Source organism: Notolepis coatsorum (genome assembly GCF_963971535.1).
Source record: "Notolepis coatsorum genome assembly, chromosome: 3".
In the NCBI taxonomy this organism is placed as follows: Eukaryota; Metazoa; Chordata; class Actinopteri; order Aulopiformes; family Paralepididae; genus Notolepis; species Notolepis coatsorum.
The window spans coordinates 86,760,103-86,778,363 of NC_140167.1; the positions used below are offsets into that span (position 1 = coordinate 86,760,103).

General features: G+C 44.3%; 1 protein-coding gene across 1 annotated transcript; it reads left to right on the top strand.

Annotated features, from left to right (window-relative positions):
- Positions 1-11,247: 11,247 nt before the first annotated feature.
- Positions 11,248-15,284, top strand: LOC311225002 (tripartite motif-containing protein 16-like). The gene is made up of 2 exons (XM_084310191.1): positions 11,248-11,377; positions 13,390-15,284. Exons 1-2 carry the CDS (start codon positions 11,300-11,302, stop codon positions 14,821-14,823), a joined length of 1,512 nt encoding a protein of 503 aa, XP_084166317.1. The 5' UTR covers positions 11,248-11,299; the 3' UTR covers positions 14,824-15,284.
- The last annotated feature ends 2,977 nt before the right edge of the window (positions 15,285-18,261 follow it).

Here is an 18,261-nt window from a genome sequence, read left to right on the forward strand (position 1 = left end):
GGTCCAGAATTGTTGGAATTCCCTGACAAAGATGTGCAAAAAGCTGTAAAGGGGAACTATCTTATAAATGGCCTTTTTCAGTGTTTAGCATTGTTTCCTAGCTATGTGGACTTATATTAATATGATCTATGTCTCTAATTCTCATATTGGCGCATTCTTCCAATTCTCCTCACAATATTCACCCTCACTGAACTGAGTCATCTGAAAATGTGCTGATTTGTGATGTCTGCATAATAATGTGGCTGTGTAGCATCAGGCCCCTGCACCCCATGATGTCAGAGAGACTCAGCTGCATGATAATGTGGCTGTGTAGCATCAGGCCCCTGCACCCCATGATGTCAGAGAGACTCAGCTGCATGATAATGTGGCTGTGTAGCATCAGGCCCCTGCACCCCATGATGTCAGAGAGACTCAGCTGCATGATAATGTGGCTGTGTAGCATCAGGCCCCTTCACCCCAGGCCACATCAGCTCAAAACGGCTTAAGATCTTGAGGTAGAAAAATGCTGTTTTTGAGTACTTGATTAGAAATACAAAACAATGAATTAAATTCTTTTTTAAATTACAGAGGTGTTCCATAAACTCACAGGAATTGTGTAAAAGTGCCCAAATAGTGAAAGAAATAGTGAAATAGTTCCCCTTTAAACAATACCATACTGGTAATGAGCAAATAGTTCTATTCAATTAATGCATGGAGCTGTTCCATCTTATTTCATTTGATACTAACTACTCAGTTCATACAGATTTCAAGTATTCAAATATCAATGATTAATATTGCATAAGGTTTACACAGTTAATATATCACCTTTTTGTTTTATATTCATGTTCAGAGAGGAGTAATAGTTAGATCTTATGTGATTTATATGGCAATTAAATCAATGGTGTGCTTGTTTGTTTGGAGAGTTTGACCTACAGTTAATGTGCCTACCGCACGTGAAGGTGCATGCTCAATGGACGGCACAAAAACAATGTGTAGGTGGAGACTAGAGCTACCACAGATAGTAATAAGTTATAAGAGTATGTAATCCATACCATATATCATAATCCTATTATACAACGGCATGCAAATTTCTCGATTCTGATTGGCTGAAACAGTCCATTTACACGTATGTATAGGGACCATTCCACGCTCCTGGTTCCAGGACCCGCCCACAACCGAATCACATCACTCCGCCCTTCGACTTTGTAGAGGGAGGCGCGGAAAGCGGAGAGGGGAGGAGAGGGGACAATAATCTTTACAAATGGATATGTTGATAGCGTCATAACGACTAAATATAAACAGATTCTGTCACGGCGAATGTCTTAGGCCCCGTTTAGACGGAAACGCTAGCAGGTGAATCCGCAAAAATATTTTTACGGATGTGCCTTTCGTTTATACGGAAACAGCGTTTTTACGGGGTGAAACCGCAAAAAAGTGAGACTACCTTCCAGGGTGGAATTCCTAGAAACGCAAAAGCTTTGCGCTTTCGTCTAAACTGTCAAACCGTATAAATCTGTTAAAACGATGACGAAAGGTTTGTCACGGCTCTGGTCGCGCGTACTGCTTACGTCACAGGTAGCAGGTATGCGCCAGTAGCCGAGACGTAAACAAAGCAAGTATGTCTGACTTATATCAACGGAGATCACCTGAAGGCTACATTGGCAGTACTTTTAACCCTTTCACTGCCACACGACAGAAGGTTACCCCTTTACTATCACACAACCGGCTGTCGTGTGGCAGTGAAAGGGTTAAATACACAAGAATCTGTCCCGCCGCGGCGTGAGTGGACCCACTGTCTGTGAGTGACTCTGCTTTGGTGCAATCACATTCCCCATCCACAGTCTGCGAATCAGAGGCAGAGTAGGGCGGGTCTTCACAGCACGTCATGTGACATATGCGCCAATCGTGTGACAGCGGGTCTCCGTCGTTACAGCGTCGTCTGCACGGAGAATTCCACTCCAAAACGCTCGTCTAAACGTAAAATTAAAAGTGAAACCGCAAGATTACTTTTGCGGTTTCTGTTCACAAAACGCTCGTCTAAACGGGGCCTTAGTCTCTTACACAATGTTGGATTGTGTAATCTATGGGTCATGAATCATTGTGGAACAAAAGAAAAATCGTGAATTGATTGATTGATTAATTTGCAATTTTATTTTAAATTTCTTCTTCCTTCCCCCTGACTGCAGCGCTCACTCTCACACTGTCCGACGCTGGCGTACCCACCCACCCCCACACACACACACACACACACACACACACACACACTGTGACGGGGTTCTCTCTCGTCTCCCCTCCAAAGTCACACAAACGATGGCGTAGTCGAAAAAATGGTCTTGGTGTTGTTTTTATTTCCCAGCCTTCCAAGTGCAGAGGTGACATTACATAACAAGTGACTTAATCTAAATAAATAACTAAACTATACCCTACCTCTGCAGTCTTATCAGATGCGTTCCACAATAACGGCATCTGATAGACAAAACACTTACTGGGTGGCGCTTCCCTAGTTACCCACTTTGCAACCGTTATCTGGTGAAGCACCACCACAGAGACAAACAGACTAACAATACACATACGGCACTTCCCTCAGTCACCTACAGTGTAACTGGTGCAGGGCAAGAACCTCGAACCTTGGGCACGCAGCCCTCATGACACCTGCACTCCTCCCCCTCCACAGGTGCCACACATAATTAATTAACACAAAACTACACAGGTGCTACACATAAAATGGATTGCCGTTTCCTACACACTATATAAAAACAACCTCCCATACCAAATATATACATATACACAACCCAATAAATAAATACATATACACAACACAACAAATAAATATATATACACAACACCATAAATAAATATATGTATGAATGGATATATGAATGTATGTATAAATGCATGTATGCTTAGATTAATGGATATGTATGCATGTTTGATTATGTATGAATGTATACGATGAGTGAAATGTTGTGTGTATGTGTGCGTGCGTGCTGCCCCGGCGTCAGTGACAGACCCACTCTGTCACACACACACACACACACACACACACACACACACACACTCCTGTCTGCAACGGCGGGGGAGAGTCTTGCTCTGACACACACACCTGACTGTAGAAGCAGCTGAGTGCTGCGCTGTTCTAAGTGAGCATTGAGTTGATTGATTGATTGATTGCTAATTTTATTACTGTACGCTTGGTTTACAACTGGTTAAGTTTAGGCCCTCTACAGTAGGTTTAAAAAAATAAATAAAAAAATAGGGCGAAGAAAACTTTTTTCCTATAGGGCAAAGAAAACGTTTTAATTTGTTTCACCTACTTTCTATAGAAGCATCTAAGAATGAAGTTCTATAGAAAGTAGGTCTGCATCCCCTTAACAATTGTGTGTATTGAGCCGTACTGTATTGTACCCATTCTGCATCTGGTAATACAATTTTCAATCAATCATTCCAATAACAACCACTAACGTCATAATTAAAAACTAAAGAAAAGTTGAATGTGTTAGTTGGTTGGATGTCTTAGTTGAAAGGCAGTTGGATGTGTTACTTGGTTGGATGTCTTAGTTGAAAGGCAGTTGGATGTGTTAGTTGGTTGGATGCCTTAGTTGAAAGACAGTTGGATGTGTTAGTTGGTTGGATGTCTTAGTTGAAAGACAGTTGGATGTGTTAGTTGAAAGGCAGTTGGATGTGTTAGTTGGTTGGATGCACTTCCGAGCTGCGTCCACATGGAGGCAATTTCTCTTTTTTGTTGTTGTGGGAACTACTTTTTCTGGCGGATGGTTTTTTCAATAAATCTTCGATTAATGTGTGTTTATTGTATAGCAATAAGGTTGGATGAATGTGGCAGTTGTATAAAAGCATTACACCACTTGCAGTCGTGATTTGTGAACAATAAGCCATGCCTAGGGGGGTCTAACGACCACCCCTAGGCATGGTTTATTGTTCACAAACCACTCCTGCGCGTGATGTAATGCTTAAATAGTTACCTCTCCCTGAACCTCTCTCTCCCTGAACCTCATTCTCCTCTATCTGCCTGAAACACCCTGCCACCAGACTGTGCCTGACCACTTGGTCCACTAGGGGGCACCATATGTCTGTTTTCTGACTAAAGGTTGTATAATTGGAGTGATCACAAGATACACATTAGACAGTGGTTCTCAACCTTTTTACACCAAGTACCACCTGAGAACGTAGCTGGCTCTCCAAGTACCACCATATGACCGACGTTAAAATACAGTCTATTCAGCTATGCACAGTTCACGCAGGAGGCAAATGTATTCCTAATAACATTATTTAGTTAACTTTCAGACACAGCCACAATGTACAAAGGGGTAGCACTAGAACTAGCAAACTCTTCCACACAATTATCATACAATGCAAGGGGCATTGAGAACATAATAACTATATAACATTCTCACATAGCAAGTGAGAAAATTAAGAACAACTATTTCAGCAAATGTACTTAATTCAAACACTCTCTCTCTCTCTCTCTCTCTCTCTCTCTCTCTCACATATACACACTCTCACACACACAGTAAGAACATTAATAACAGAATAATAACCATCATTATCACACAGCAAAATTTATGAGAACATTATGAACAAAATAACAACTGTACAGTATTTCATCAACACTCTCTCTCACACACAACAGCAATACTTCTCACTCTCACTCAGGGGCGTCGTTTTGGTATGGCAATGTATGGCACTCGCCATACCTTGACAAATAAAAAATTAAAATAAAAAAATGTATATATATATATATATATAATTTTTTTATAATTACAATTTTTTTATGTTGATTTAGAATTCGAATGTCAACATTATGAACAAAGCTTCGAACTATTCGGTACAGCCGAACAATTTGATATTGTCAATTATCTCACTTTTACTAGACCGACTTTTACTGTGACTAACTGTAATATGCCCAAAAAAAGGAAAATGGACATACAGACGTTTTTTAATCAAAGGGCAGCAGAGACAAGTGATACAGGGACACAGGTAAGGTCTTACAATGGCTTAGTGATTATTACACTGCAGTTCAGCATTCAGTAAGGTAGTTTTTGTGAACGTGTTTTTGATACTACATTCTGTTGAACACACACCTCAAACCTGTACCTAAGGAAAACTCTCACTCTCTCTCTCACACACAGCATGTTGTTGTCCATTGACAACTCACATAAGCAGGGCCGGACTGGGGAAATAATTCAGGCTGCGAAATATAGTGTGAAATATAACCCCAGTCAGGCCACCTTTTAAGAGGGGGGTCTGGGGGTCCCCCACCAGAAATTATTTTGTTACAAAGATTTAATTTCCTTCATTCTGGTGCAGGAATTTGAGAATTTCTACCCGTTAAATGCCAGTGTTTGTGATGGGCATCACAAATTATTGCAAAAAAAACACTAAAAGGTAAATATCTTCAATATATCAAATGCAAAGTGAATTTTTCTGGGGGGGGGTTATTACAGCCTAGCATAATGTCAATGATTAGCAACACTGATTTCGATGGATTTTTTGTTTTTTTGTAATGTCAGATTGAAAAAAATACTCTGGGGGTCTGGGGGCCATTGAGGCGTGGTGCTCTGGCCTTCTGCGGGCTTGGGGTTCTCGTGGGCCGGGGACCTGGCAGTTGGGGCGGGGGCGGGTGGGGGCTCTGGGGGCTCAGCCCCACGCGTAGCGGACCTGGGATATGTGGGTGTCCTGTTTCTCTGGGTGGATGGCGAGAGGGGGAGGTCCCTCTTATGGTGGTCTGAGCTACTGAACCTAGCCTAATGTGTGTGTGTGTGTGTGTGTGTGTGTGTGTGTGTGTGTGTGTGTGTGTGTGTGTGTGTGTGTGTGTGTGTGTGTGTGTGTGTGTGTGTGTGTGTGTGTGTGTGTGTGTGTGTGTGTGTGTGTGTGTGTGTGTGTGTGTGTGTGTGTGTGTGTGTGTGTGTGTGTGTGTGTGTGTGTGTGTGCGTGCGGACCCGGTGTGGACATATGGAAGCGGCTGAAGGTTCCCATGTCAGTACTGGGGGACCTCGTCTTCTGGGGGGGGTCTGGTGCCCGGTCTGCGCTACATTCAATGTGTTGGGATTGAAGGCAGTCCTGGTCCTCGAACGGCTCGACCACCTTATGGTGGGCAAGCATGTTTTGGTCAGGACGGACAACACGACGTCAGCGTCGTATATTGTCAGACAGGGTGGAGTGCGCTCCCCCCGTCTGCACCGGGTGGCGGTCGGGCTCTGGCTATGGGCGTTCTCCATCTGCTCTGCCTGAGGGCTCTCCACATCCCCGGCAGGGTGAATGTGGGTGCAGGTGTGATGTCGCGGGGCGGTCCTCACCCTGACGAGTGGGGACTACGTCCAGACATAGTCGGGCAGGTCTGGGACCGATTCCGTGGCCGTCCGGGATTCTGTACGCTTTCCCCCCCTTACACCTGATAGCTCAGCTGTTGGGGCGGGTACGTCGGGAGCGCGGGACTTGGTCCTGGTCGTGCCGGGGCTCAGCTGTGTGGTCCCCCGCCCTGATTCAGCTCTGTGTGGCCCCGCCGTGGCCTGTTCCGTGGTCACCGCGGGCCCTCTCTCAGGCACACGGAACTCTGTTCTCCCTTCCTGTTCTGGGGCAGCCTCTAGGCTTGGCTGCTGACAGTGTGAATCTGGTGGCGATGCGTCTTGACTATTCTGTGGTTGACGCTATCCGGTACACGGGCGCTCCGTCTACCGCGGCTTATGCTGGGTTCTGGTTCTGTCTCCCAGGCGGTTCTGAGGTCTGGGACCTCCCCTGCGTCCCGCCTCTCGGTGGGTTAGCAGGGGTGTGTGGGTGTGTGCCACGGGGTGTTGTGTCACACGTGGTCCCGCCTGTACTCTGCATTTTTAGGGGTATCTGGTTCCCTCTTTTTTGCACTTTGGTGGAGTTGACTGCCGCCCCCCCCCCCCCCTTCACTAGGACGGGCGGGTGGACGGGACTCCCCTCCCCCTGGTAGTAGGGCTTGCGGGTCTTCAGGGGGTACACTTGTCGGGCCACGCGTCTGCTCTGCCCCATATCTCATTATGTCGAAGAGCGAGACACGATTGCCAGTAATGCTATATAACGAAAGGTTATCCTATAACCTAGTTATATGAATACTGGCTGAGCGTCTTGCTCTTAGCGCCCTGAGGTCCCTTGGTTGGATTTTCAATGTTGGAAACTTTTTTTCCGAGGAAGGGGGAGTGTGACCATGTCCGGCGTCTTATAGGAGGACGCCGGGGCGTGGCCTGGTCAGGTGCATGGGTGCATTTGTTTTGTTCATGAGCACAGTAGGTGCTGGAGATAAGAGATATCTCATTATGGCGAAGAATGAGACGCTCAGCCAGTATTCATATAACTAGGTTATAGGATAACCCTTCGTTCACAAGAGTGTGGATGTTATTCTAGTAGGCCATTGGTTTCAAATTAGTCGCTTTAGTTTTGTATATTGTATATTTTGTATATAATCACACACTTGTCCTCATACATCTAACAACTATCCTCATACATCTAACAACACACAATTATCCTCATACATCTATAACAGCACACAATTATCTTCATACATTTATGACATACAGATATACAGTACTGTTTCATCCAGACATTATGACATACAAGATATACAAATATACAGTACTGTTTAAGAGAAAGAGATCATAAAAAATATATACATTAGAGGGGGAAGAAACTGTACTTTGGAGGTGGGTGCTTTGATTGATTGATTGATTGATTGATTGATTGATTGATTGATTGATTGAAAACTTTATTAACAGATTGCAGAATGGGTACAATTCAGTACGGCTCAATACACACAATTGTTAAGGGGATGCAGACCAGAGAAAGACTTTCGTCTTGTTTACATCAGGGTCCCCCATTGGGGGGGGGGGGGGGGGTTGGACATTTACCGGGGCCAGTTTGGAATTGCAGCCACCCGTAGGTGCTCTTTGAGAGCGGTTTTGAAGGAGGGCAGGGATACATTATTTTCCGGCTGTGGGTAGGCCCGGCCGTTCCACATTGTTGTGGCATAATTGCGAAACGTACTTACGTACTGTACCTATTTACTAATGCATATTTGGTAACATCAAGTTATTCTCTAGATATCCTTTTAACAACTGTAATCATGGGTTTTATAGGTTTTCATTGATTGATTGATTGATTGAATTGATTGATTGATTGAAAACTTTTAACAGATTGCAGAATGGGTACAATACAGTACAGCTCAATACACACAATTGTTAAGGGGATGCAGACCAGAGAAAGACTTTCGTCTTGTTTACATCAGGGTCCCCCATTTTCAATTCATCAGGACATATATGACATACATGACATACAGATAGTCAGTACTGCTACATCTATACATTTATGACATACCAGATTTGCAAATACAGTACTGTTTGTGATACAGAAGGAGTCAAGAAAAGGGAGTATATACATTTGACGTGGAAACTGTACATTGGAGGAGGTTGGGTGGGGGGGGTTGGGTACGTTGGGATATTGACAACCATACTGGGTAATTTACATTGGAGGTGGTTGGGGCCGGGGGGGGGGGGGGGCACACTGTATAAACAAGCAAAACTGTACATTGAGGGGGGGGGGGGGGGGGGGGGGGGGGGAGACACACTGTACAAACAAACAAAATTGTACATTGGACTATTGACAAAACCATACTAGGTAAATGACTGTACATTGGAGGGGGTTGGGTTAGGATATTTACAGGGGCCAGTGTTGAATTGCAGTCTCCCGTAGGTGTCCCTTGAGAGAGGTTTTGAAAGTGGGTAGTGATCCACATTCCTTTACAGCTTTGGGTAGGGCATTCCACATTGATGTGGCATAATTGCGAAACGTGTTTAGTCCCTTATTTGAGCCGAATCTGGGTTTAACATGATTTGTGGAGCTCCCTCTGGTGTTGTGATCGTGGTATTCACTGACCTTTGGGAAGTATTTTGACATGTACATGGGTACCTTGCTCGTGTAGTGTATCTTGTAGACCAGGCCCATTGCAAGTTGCTGTACTCTGTCGTCTACTCTAAGCCATCCTAGGTTGTCAAAGTGGGCAGGGGTGAGGTGGGTTCTAGGAGTAAGGTCAAGCAGTAGTCTGACCAGTTTGTTTTGAGATGTTTGTAATTTTGTTTTTAGCGCCTTTGAGGTGCTTTGGTACCATGAGGTGCAAGCATAGTCGTAGTACGCATTATCATTTCATAATGAGGGAGAGAGAGAAGTGTAAATGAAAGGCGTCACACGATTGGGCGCAGATGTCACATGACCAGAAACGTCAGTGGCCAATCAGAGAGCGTCTCTGAAAAATACCTTGCGGAAAAAAATCTAATCTACGAATTCCAATCTGGCTTCAGAACATCCCACTCCACTGACACATGCCTTCTCTATTTAAACGACCACATCAAACAAGAGGTGGACGCGGGCAAATACTGCGGCATGGTCATGCTGGACCTACAAAAGGCCTTCGACACTGTCAATCACACCATTCTGATTGACAAGCTAAAAGCAATTGGTTTTGATAGTCTATCAGTGAGCTGGATGCAATCCTACCTGGAGGGGAGAGAGCAGATGGTGGAGGTAAACGGTACCCTATCCCCCCCCCTCACAGTAAACTGTGGTGTTCCACAAGGAAGCATACTAGGTCCGCTACTGTTCCTAATTTATGCAAATGACATGTCGTCAGCTTGTGACTGCAACTTGTTCCTGTTTGCGGACGACTCAGCCCTGCTGGTCTCTGACAAGAACAAATTACAGGTTGAAAAAACCCTCAGCTCAGAACTAAGCAAAATCTGCATATGGCTCGCTGATAACAAACTATCATTACACATGGGCAAAACAGAGTCCATTCTCTTCGGTTCAAATAACAAACTCAGCAAGACCGACGGCTTCTCAGTTACAGTGGGTGACAATATTGTCACAAGGAAAGAAGATATTACCTACCTGGGTTCCATCCTAGAGGCAAATCTTTCCTGTGACAAAATGGCATCCAATGTAATAAAAAAAGTCAACCAACGAACTCGTTTCTTGTACCGGATCTCCTCACTGGTAAACAAGAATACCCTGAAGACTCTAGCAGGAGCACTCATTCAAGGGTACTACGACTATGCTTGCACCTCATGGTACCAAAGCACCTCAAAGGCGCTAAAAACAAAATTACAAACATCTCAAAACAAACTGGTCAGACTACTGCTTGACCTTACTCCTAGAACCCACCTCACCCCTGCCCACTTTGACAACCTAGGATGGCTTAGAGTAGACGACAGAGTACAGCAACTTGCAATGGGCCTGGTCTACAAGATACACTACACGACCAAGGTACCCATGTACATGACTAAATACTTCCCAAAGGTCAGTGAATACCACGATCACAACACCAGAGGGAGCTCCACAAATCATGTTAAACCCAGATTCGGCTCAAACAAGGGACTGAACACGTTTCGCAATTATGCCACATCAATGTGGAACGCCCTACCCAAAGCTGTAAAGGAATGTGAATCACTACCCACTTTCAAAAACACTCTCAAAAAACACCTAAGGGAGACTGCAACTCGAAGCTGGCCCCTGTAAATGTCCGAACACAACCCCCGCCAATGTACAGTAAATTACCAAGTATGGTCTTGTCAATAATCCAATGTACAGTGTTGTTTGTACAGTTGTACAGTGTCCCCCACCCACCCCTCCTACCCACCCCCCCCCCACCCACCCACCCAACCACCTCCAATGTACAGTCCCCACCCACCCCTCCTACCCAACCCCCCCCCCCCCCCCCCCCCACTCCTACCCAACCCCCCCCCCCCCCCACTCCTACCCACCCCCCCCCCCCCCCCCCAACCACCTCCAATGTACAGTCCCACCCCCACCTACCCAATCCAATGTACAGTTTCTACGCCTAATGTATATACTCTTTTCTTTCTGGACTCTTTTTGTATCACAAATACAGTACTGTAATTGCAAATCTGGTATGTCATAAATGTATAGATGTAGCAGTACTGTCTATCTGTATGTCATGTATGTCATATATGTTACGATGAATTGGAAATGGGGGACCCTGGTGTAAACAAGACGAAAGTCTTTCTCTGGTCTGCATCCCCTTAACAATTGTATGTATTGAGCTGTACTGCACTGTACCCATTCTGCAATCTGTTAATAAAGTTTTCATTCATTCATTCATTCACTCCGCAAAATGAGGCTACGAAAGAAAATAACGCTCCCACCCGTCACGTGTTCAGAGTTCACTCTACAACCAGGAAGCACCTCCCACCCACACGATCAGAGCAGAGCCGTATCAGAGTTCACTCTCCCGCCTCCCGGAGAAAACAAAACGTTGTCTTTGTAGAATAAAATGGCGCAGCAAGGAGTTGCTCTGGACTGGTGGGACCAGTACTGCCGTCCTCTCCGTGTGGATGTACTGAAGAATCCGGTAACTATTCCCGGCTGTGGACACAGCTACTGTATGGGCCGTATTAACTGCTGGGATCACGATGATCACATGTCATCATGTCCCCAGTGCAGCGAGACTTTTACTCCGGGGACCGGGGCCTGTTGTGAAGAAAAACAACATGCTGTCTGAAGTGATAGAACCACTAATGAAGACTGATTGAGTGATTGATTGAAAACTTTATTAACAGATTGCAGAATGGGTACAATACAGTACAGCTCAATAGATACACACAATTGTTAAGGGGATGCAGACCAGAGAAAGACTTTCGTCTTGTTTACATCAGGGTCCCCCATTTTCAATTAATCAGGACATATATGACATACATGACATACAGATAGACAGTACTGCTACATCTATACATTTATGACATACCAGATTTGGGAGTATATACATTTGACGTAAAAACTACATTGGAGGAGGTTGGGGGGGGGGGGGAACACTGTACAACTGTACAAGCAAAACTACATTGGAATAGGTCATTTACTGTAAATTTGGGGGGGGGAACACTGTACAAACAAGCAAAACTGTGCTGTACAGTGCGATATATATGTCGCACGTGCGACACTGACGGCACTGGTGCGATGGCCCGCTATCCACTTGGTACTTGTAGTCTTGTGCGATTAAATACAATGTCCCTTCTGCGTAAAACTCCATATATCAAACACCAAATCCCATAATCCCTAGCGAACAATATCCCCGCGAGTTGCGAGCAGTGACTCATATCCGCTCGGCTCAGCTCACAACACAGCAGGTGAGCAGGACTCGTCTCAGCAGCGTTTGGAACGCGGACATTGAAACAGAGCTAGTGGATAGTGTTGTCGCGACCCAAAACAAATCCCTGCTGTTTTATTCGGCAATGGGTCAAATGCATATAACATGCTTTGCAATCCTCGCGTCATAAAGTCCAAAATGAACGTTACGTTAGCATGAGCTAACAACAAGCTGTTCATAGCCATATTTATATAGAGAGAACAGCAGACGGGCAGAGTGAGGAGGAGGGGGCAGACATTCTCCCTTCTCTGTGTGTGTGTGTGTGCGTTTGGAAAGATCACATGAAGTCAGACGAGTATATTATATTGATAGTAAATGTACTGAGGGTGGACAGATAATGTTGATATTTAAACATAAAAAATACAATACAAAATAAATGTATTCATGATCATGCAACATAAAACGGTTGCGTGTTGCGAGTTCCAAAACATTTAACTTAAAGTGTAAAGCTCAATATATCAAAACGTGGCACTTTACAGTGAACAGGAGGTCTATGTGTATTAAAAACAATAGATTGTTTTTCCTTTAAAAGTCTGGAAGAGGTCAAAAATAAAAATGTCAAATGATATTTCCGTTGCCTTTTTTGAGTTGATCTAAATGTTACTGATTGTGTTAAATGGGCTTACCGGTATGTTATGATATCGTCTCATATCGATTGCAGGCACCTGCATCGTATCATATCGTGGCATATATCAGCAAATATCGTATTGTTGTCCAAAGAATCTATATTGTATCTTATCGTGATGAAACTGGTGATTCCCACCCCTAGTAGAGTCCATACACCCAACACCAAATCCCATAATTCCTTACACGTAACGTGTCTGGCTGTGTGATGTCAACTTGTCAGCATAAAATGACAGCCAAACATGGCACTGCAACTAAATAACACAAATACAATAGGCACATTTGTGACTGTTACAAATATAACACATTTTATACTTGTGCTACAAGATTTTGGCCTGTGCTACAAAACGATCAACCTCTGTAGCACCAGTGCTATGTGCAAAAAAAGTTAACGTACAGCCCCGTCATTGGAATATTGACAACCATACTTTTTGGTCATTTTATGGCCAGAGCTACTGTGTGAACATGTGGTCTCTGACTGTAAACTGAACTTTCATTGTGGCCACGGTGAAATAAACGTTTCTATTATTAATAATGACTCAGAATGATTAATGTAAACGGCTCATCGTTTTGTACTTTAATATTTCCCATTACAGACAGGACCCCAAGCTGCTCCTCCTGATCACTGTTATGCTGGACCTGCAGACGTGGCCTGTGATGTCTGCACTGGGAGAAAGCGGAAAGCCCTCGAGGGCTGCCAGGACTGTCTGTTCTCTTTCTGTGAATCTCACCTCCAGTCTCATAATACTGTAGCTCATTTCAAGAAACACAAGCTGGTCAAACTCAAAGCCTCCACACGGCTTCAGGAGAACACCTGCTCTCGTCATGACAGGATTCTGGATGTTTTCTGTCGTACTGATCAGCAGTGTATCTGTTATTTGTGTTCCATGGGTGAACATGAAGGCCATGATACAGTCTCAGCTGCAGCAGAAAGGACGGAGAGACAGAAAGAGCTCGGCACAAGTCAGCAGAAAGTCCACCAGAGAGTCCAGGAGAGAGAGAAGCAACTCAAAGAGGCCCAACAGGCTGTTGATTCTCTCAATCGCTCTGCTGATAAAGCAGTGGGGGACAGTGAGAGAATGTTCACTGAGCTGATACGCTCCTTGGAGACGAGGCGCTCTGAGCTGAAGAAGGTCATCAGAGCCCAACAGAGGACCACCGTGACTCAGGCTGAAGAACTGCAGAAGAGACTGGAGCAGGAGATAGCGGACCTGAGGAGGAGAGAGACTGAGCTGGAGCAGCTCTCACACACAGAGGACCACATCCACTTTCTACAGAGTTACCCCCCCCTCTCCAGTCCCAGTGTGTCTACAGACTCACCCAGCATCGGTGTCCTTCCTCTCCTGTACTTTGCAGATGTGACTGAGGTCGTGTCTGAGCTGAGAGACAAACTAGAGGACGTTCTGAAAGATGCAGTGAATGCAGTTATTAATGTTTTACTGCCACCAGAGCCCAAGACCAGAGCTGACTTCTTACAATATTCCTCTCAGATCACACTGGACCCAAACACAGCAAACACACAGCTGTCTTTATCTGAGGGGAACAGAAAAGCAACATATACGCATCAAAAGCAGTCATATCCTAATCACCCAGAAAGATTTATTGAATGGTTGCAGGTTCTGGGTAGAGAAGGTCTGACTGGACGCTGTTACTGGGAGGTGGAGTGGAGTGAAGGTGGAGGTGGATGTGGAGGGGTTTCTGTAGCAGCCTCCTACAAAGACATTAGTAGAACAAGCACCGGCGGGGTGGACACTGGATTTGGATACAATAATTCCAAATCCTGGGCTTTAGAGTACAGTCATCTAGGTGCTTACATCTTCAGACACAATAACAAGAAGATCACAGTACCAGGCCCCCGGTCCTCCAGAATAGGAGTGTACCTGGATCACAGGGCAGGTACTCTGTCCTTCTACAGCGTCTCTGACACAATGACCCTCCTGCACAGAGTCAACACCACATTCACTCAGCCTCTCTATCCTGGACTTAGGGTATATTACTTTGGGGAGGCTGAGTTTTGTGAGCTGAAGTAGAGATCAGTGACATTCACAGCTCCTCTACCCAGGGTTTTGGATTCAAATTGATCTTGAAGATGCTGAGTTGTGAAAGATGAGGTCATTAGGAGTTATATTCACTCTTATCATTGTTCTGAGGGACACAGTTTATAGCCTACCGGGGTAAAGTTTGTTTGATTGGATATTTGCATATTCACATATCTGTTCCTTTGCATGTGGGGAAGTCAATATCTTTATTTTCATACTCTGGGTAGGTTGGACAACAATATGCAACCATTGTATTTGTATTTGATCACCTTTGGTTATTTTGGTCATTTACTGTGGGATTTGGGTCTGTCTCTTCGCTTAGGAAGAATGACCATTCATTGAATATTGTGCATTTAGTCTTTTGTTCTTTTATTCTTACTAAATAAACGTGGACATCTAAACCCAGAAGGACCCGTGTGGTTATTTGATATTTGATAGATCCTACTGTAGTGTCTCTCTAGAAGCTCATACTGGCTGCATATCTTTTCTAGTGTCTATCTAGAAGCTCATTGGTTTGTACATTTACTAGATTTTCTAGAGGTTTTTAGTTTTGAATGTATGTTTTGTAATCTGTATATTGGCCTGGTGAATGATGTGTTATCGTTTTATTAATTGTGATACTGCACATGATAACAATTAAATATAAGGATGTTGAATACAAGGTGTAGTGGTTTAAGCCCTATAGTCAGTTTGAAGGTTACTTATGTTACACTGAAAATATTTGTAATATTTTTACAAAATATTGATGTACCTTGCTCAAAGAAGTTATTGTTTCAAATGTTTTTTTTTATTAACCATTTATTATAGATTCAGCAAGTCTTCTTTTAAACAACAACATATACAACAACAACAACAACAACATATACAAATAATAAAAACATCAAGAAGAAAAGAAAGAAACAGTCAAAAGAATAAACAGCAGGCAGCTGTCTTAAGCCTGTGTGACCTTAGCTTTTCTCTCATGTGGTTCATAAATGGACTCAGAACTGAGTCTCAGAGCTCCTCCGACCTGCACACTTCAGCACAGTTTTCAACTCTTAAGTCATTTTCATTTAACACTATTGGATTTCAATGGTAATTTAGATTTTATACTTTTTTACTGTATGAAGCACAATCTCAGGAGGCTCATGCAGACCTGATCCAGTTCTAAACTTGCTGTAATTGGAACCAATGGTGGAAAAGGTTTATGTTCTTTATAATCATTGTATTTCTCTTCAGTAGGTAGGGGGGGGGACACTGTACATTGGAATACTGACAAAGCCATGCTTGGTCATTTACTGTACAACTGGGTTAGGACATTTGTAGGGGCCAGTTTTGAGTTGCAGTCTCCCGTAGGTGTTCTTTGAGAGTGTTTTTGAAAGTGGGTAGTGATTCACATTCCTTTACAGCTTTGGGTAGGGCGTTCCACATTGATGTGGCATAATTGCGAAACGTGTTTAGTCCCTTGTTTGAGCCGACTGGGTTTAACATGATTTGTGGAGCTCCCTCTGGTGTTGTGATCGTGGTATTCACTGACCTTTGGGAAGTATTTTGACATGTACATGGGTACCTTGGTCGTGTAGTGTATCTTGTAGACCAGGCCCATTGCAAGTTGCTGTACTCTGTCGTCTACTCTAAGCCATCCTAGGTTGTCAAAGTGGGCAGGGGCGAGGTGGGTTCTAGGAGTCAGGTCAAGCACACATGTCACACACATAATAAACCTCTCTATAAAACAGGGACACGTCCCCAAGGACTTCAAAATAGCGAGAGTGACCCCTCTGCACAAAAAAGGCAGTAAATTAGACCCAGGCAACTACCGCCCTGTTTCTATCCTTACCTCCATCTCGAAAGTCATGGAAAAAATTGTATACGAACAGGTCGAAAAATACCTTGCGGAAAAAAATCTAATCTACAAATTCCAATCTGGCTTCAGAACATCCCACTCCACTGACACATGCCTTCTCTATTTAAACGACCACATCAAACAAGAGGTGGACGCGGGCAAATACTGCGGCATGGTCATGCTGGACCTACAAAAGGCCTTCGACACTGTCAATCACACCATTCTGATTGACAAGCTAAAAGCAATTGGTTTTGATAGTCTATCAGTGAGCTGGATGCAATCCTACCTGGAGGGGAGAGAGCAGATGGTGGAGGTAAACGGTACCCTATCCCCCCCCCTCACAGTAAACTGTGGTGTTCCACAAGGAAGCATACTAGGTCCGCTACTGTTCCTAATTTATGCAAATGACATGTCGTCAGCTTGTGACTGCAACTTGTTCCTGTTTGCGGACGACTCAGCCCTGCTGGTCTCTGACAAGAACAAATTACAGGTTGAAAAAACCCTCAGCTCAGAACTAAGCAAAATCTGCATATGGCTCGCTGATAACAAACTATCATTACACATGGGCAAAACAGAGTCCATTCTCTTCGGTTCAAATAACAAACTCAGCAAGACCGACGGCTTCTCAGTTACAGTGGGTGACAATATTGTCACAAGGAAAGAAGATATTACCTACCTGGGTTCCATCCTAGAGGCAAATCTTTCCTGTGACAAAATGGCATCCAATGTAATAAAAAAAGTCAACCAACGAACTCGTTTCTTGTACCGGATCTCCTCACTGGTAAACAAGAATACCCTGAAGACTCTAGCAGGAGCACTCATTCAAGGGTACTACGACTATGCTTGCACCTCATGGTACCAAAGCACCTCAAAGGCGCTAAAAACAAAATTACAAACATCTCAAAACAAACTGGTCAGACTACTGCTTGACCTTACTCCTAGAACCCACCTCACCCCTGCCCACTTTGACAACCTAGGATGGCTTAGAGTAGACGACAGAGTACAGCAACTTGCAATGGGCCTGGTCTACAAGATACACTACACGACCAAGGTACCCATGTACATGACTAAATACTTCCCAAAGGTCAGTGAATACCACGATCACAACACCAGAGGGAGCTCCACAAATCATGTTAAACCCAGATTCGGCTCAAACAAGGGACTAAACACGTTTCGCAATTATGCCACATCAATGTGGAACGCCCTACCCAAAGCTGTAAAGGAATGTGAATCACTACCCACTTTCAAAAACACTCTCAAAAAACACCTAAGGGAGACTGCAACTCGAAACTGGCCCCTGTAAATGTCCGAACACAACCCCCGCCAACACCCCCCCCCCCCCCACTCCTACCCCCCCCCCCCCCAACCACCTCCAATGTACAGTCCCACCCCCACCTACCCAATCCAATGTACAGTTTCTACGCCTAATGTATATACTCTTTTCTTTCTGGACTCTTTTTGTATCACAAATACAGTACTGTAATTGCAAATCTGGTATGTCATAAATGTATAGATGTAGCAGTACTGTCTATCTGTATGTCATGTATGTCATATATGTTACGATGAATTGGAAATGGGGGACCCTGGTGGAAACAAGACGAAAGTCT

What these genes read in the sequence shown, in the direction of transcription:
- LOC311225002 (XM_084310191.1), top strand. Translation starts at nt 11,300, where the DNA reads ATGGCGCAGCAAGGAGTTGCTCTGGACTGGTGGGACCAGTACTGCCGT. An exon ending in TGGATGTACTGAAGAATCCG is followed by an intron (nt 11,378 to 13,389) that starts GTAACTATTCCC and finishes TTCCCATTACAG; the next exon opens with ACAGGACCCCAAGCTGCTCC.